The sequence below is a fragment of the Engraulis encrasicolus genome, chromosome 3, assembly GCF_034702125.1.
Source record: "Engraulis encrasicolus isolate BLACKSEA-1 chromosome 3, IST_EnEncr_1.0, whole genome shotgun sequence".
Taxonomy (NCBI): Eukaryota; Metazoa; Chordata; class Actinopteri; order Clupeiformes; family Engraulidae; genus Engraulis; species Engraulis encrasicolus.
The window spans coordinates 22,522,628-22,525,964 of NC_085859.1; the positions used below are offsets into that span (position 1 = coordinate 22,522,628).

The 3,337-nt window shown below is 42.9% G+C and overlaps 1 protein-coding gene across 1 annotated transcript in view; it reads right to left on the reverse strand.

Moving 5' to 3' along the window:
- Positions 1-2,749, reverse strand: part of ggt5a (gamma-glutamyltransferase 5a) — a 9,769-nt gene extending 7,020 nt beyond the window's left edge. Inside the window, exons 1-3 of the mRNA XM_063193568.1 lie at positions 2,482-2,749; positions 1,657-1,784; positions 1,460-1,555 (exon numbers count right to left, since the gene is read on the reverse strand). Coding sequence (XP_063049638.1) covers positions 1,460-1,555; positions 1,657-1,784; positions 2,482-2,651 — 394 coding nt within the window. The 5' untranslated portion in view covers positions 2,652-2,749. The remainder of the gene's footprint in view (positions 1-1,459; positions 1,556-1,656; positions 1,785-2,481) is intronic.
- Positions 2,750-3,337: the final 588 nt, after the last annotated feature.

Here is a 3,337-nt window from a genome sequence, read left to right on the forward strand (position 1 = left end):
ATGTGCAATCAGGAGATGGGCATTAATCTTTCTATGATGCGCCTCAAAGGAAAGTGAAAGACAGTTTCACAAGAAGTTTCAAAATTGCTGTATCTCTAAATTAATCTGAGACATTTTGAAAGTAAGCACAGTTGAGGACAGAGGCATACATTTTTGTGACAGAGGGCCTTGGTATGTTGCAAAAAGAGGAAAGAGGGAACATGGTGATCTCAACCTGCTAAACACAAGTGTAGACAAATACTTTCGCCACCTGGCAGGAAGTCTGCTATCTTCCCTCGCTATCAATACCCTTAACGACAGGAGGTCACACGTTGGTAGGCCTATTGTGAGAACTTTTGATGCCTGACATAGGCTACATTAGTGAGAAGCAGAATCAACAGTCAGAAGTCATTCAGCACATTACAACTGAATACAAAATCAATCAGAATACAAGTTAAACATGGCATCCGGATTCCTTCTGTACATACTAACACAGTAGCCTACTTCACATTTTACACTTGTCAACTCTTAGCCTAGGCCTACTTAACACGTTGTTAAACATTATGATTCTCATCATTGATAATGCAGTCACGCATGCGCGCACGCGCACGCGCACAGACACACACACACACACAGGAGCCCTATCTCACGCCTTTCGTAAAGTCTTCACGAAAAAAATAGAGTAATTTTCGTGGTGCATTCACGTTATTTCCTGCCTTTCGGAAAGTCTTCACGAAAATAATAGATTAATTTTCACGCTGCCTATTCACTTGAATTGCCCCACTGCTGCTATGGCTATCCAAGCGTCTGCAGGGGCGGGGAGGGGGTGCTGACAGAACACTGCTGATACACTCGGGACTCACTAATTCGACGCCCTTTCGGTACTTACGCCTTATGTCCCCTAAACCTAAACCTAAACCTAACCCTAACCTTAACCCTACTTAACCCTAACCCTAACCTTAACCCTAACCTTGACCCTAAACCTAACCCTAAATTGCTTGTTTGAAATGTTTGATTACCATGTGACGGTAGGTTACCGAAAGGGCATCAAACTAGTGGGTCGCGAGGCAACAGTCGGGAAATTCAAGTGAATAGGCAGCGTGAAAATTAATCTATTACTTTCGTGAAGACTTTACGAAAGGTGGGCAATAACGTGAATGCACCACGAAAATTAATCTATTTTTTTCGTGAATACTTTACGAAATGAGTGAGATACGGTTGCACACACACACACACACACAGCCTGTCAGCTGTCAGATTAACTTTGTCCCATTAGGCTATCTCATTTTATGGTGGAGGCCTGTGCTGTCTGCGTGCTTAGGCTTACCACATGAAAACTTTACTGAGGCAATAAAATTATAACATAGTTCGGAGTTGCCATTTCCTCATGGCATTATGCAACTGACCATTCGTGACTGTGAGTTACGTTGAAGCTACGTGGAGTCTGTAGGCTAATTATCTCGCACACATAGAACTCTACCTGACATCAGCTGATAAGATGGGGGGCATTTCGTCAACAGGTCAGACTTGAAAACTTTCGGAACGGTCTCGCGGGCATTAATGATTTTCACTGTCCCTGCAACAACAAGAAAAAAAAATTCTTCAGTTCAGAGAGTTGGTTGAATGACCAACAGTTACGGTTCACAGAAGTTGACTCCAGATAGCCGCGGCTCTTACCGTCTTTTTCACGGATGGTAAAGATGGATCCTCCGCCGATGCCCATGCTCTGTGGATGAACAATGGATGTGCATACTAGAGTTGCAATAGCGCCATCTACCGCCGAACCGCCTTCCCTCAGTGTGTCCCTGCAGTTTATCAGAGGAAGGTTTTTTTTTCAAAACATCACGCAGTCGTTTGAAATCTTAAATTACTAATTACTGAGTGACTATTTATCATATTCTGCGTTCCCAAAGTTATTTGAATTTACCCAACTGTGTAGGTAGCCTACACCTAATTCCATCTATGCCTACATTGCAATCCACATAGCCGTGGCGATGCTATTACATTAAGTTATGCGCATACATTTAAAGTGGATACCAATGTTGTACCCTACCACAATCTGTACCATTTGCGGCATCCAAATATATAAGTGTAGCCTAAGCATATGAGAGAGGGGGAGCAGCAAAAATTATAAGCTTCTTATGATCAGTGGTCTAGGCCTGCGTGGAATGTAATTGCGCACTGGACTATCCATCACTTCTTGGATTGGTCATGATAAGCTGCTCAGTGCCCTCAGCAGGGAGGGATATCCACCCAGGCACGATAACTTGTACAGGTAGGACTCCCTTGATGAGCAACAACAAAGTGCCACTAGTTTATTTTCATTTTTGCCCGCAATAGACACAACATTTCATCACAGTCAGACACGTCAAAACATGTTGGTATACTTACTACACGTTTTTTTCTAGTCGCGTAAACTGATGTGGTCTCTGGCATGTGTTTGGACTTCTGCCATTTAATTAACCCATATAGCCTATGGGTAGGCTTTAAAACAAGTCTTACCGCCCAATTTTTGAACACATCTCCGAGTCTGCAGCAACGGCACCTTTCTGAAATTCCCCGTCTGAACATCCTTGGTGAGTCAAGACGGCCACGCACAAAACGGCAATAAGAACTATGCAGTTCATCACCAGACACAAGCACATACAGAATTTTAAAGTAGGCTTCCCCATCCTGTCGCAAATTTCGTCGCCGTATCGGTGTAGTTAGTTGTCGACCGTCAAACTCCTCTCTGAAATTGCCACAAAGTCCCATCCAGGAGTTTCCAACGAACCGGTGAACTGTTGCCTGTGCGCATCCGATTCCTTGGCGAGAATAACGGGGCGGATGTAGGCTACCAAGGATTATGGGTGAATGCCTAATTTGCGAGTCGCGTAGCTTAAATGAGAAGGCAAGGGCGGGCTTATTCAACAGGTTAGCCCCCGCAAAAGTAGACGATACGCGCTCATTTCAACGTTTCCAGTAAATGATACATCTGAGTACACACATCGACTCTTCCAGTGTTGGGAAAGTTCATTTTGTACGTGAACTAGTTCGTTCAATTTCACAGCTCTCAGAATGAACTACGTAGTTCGTTCATAGTTCTTTTTTTTAATGAACTAGTTCGTTCATAGTTCACAAAATAAATTAACTAGGCCTAGTTAATTTCAGCCCCCCCCCCCCAAAAAAAATAAAAACACAAAAAAAGGCCTAAAATTTAAAAAAATCAAAATTCATTGACAACGCCCATATAAATGCTCCACAGATAGCCATTAGGCCTATTTAATGGGTTAATTAGTGTTATAAGGACATTGCTGGATATAACTGTATTTTAGTTGTGCATTAGAGCAGCGGTTTATTAGCCTATTAGTCTATTAGT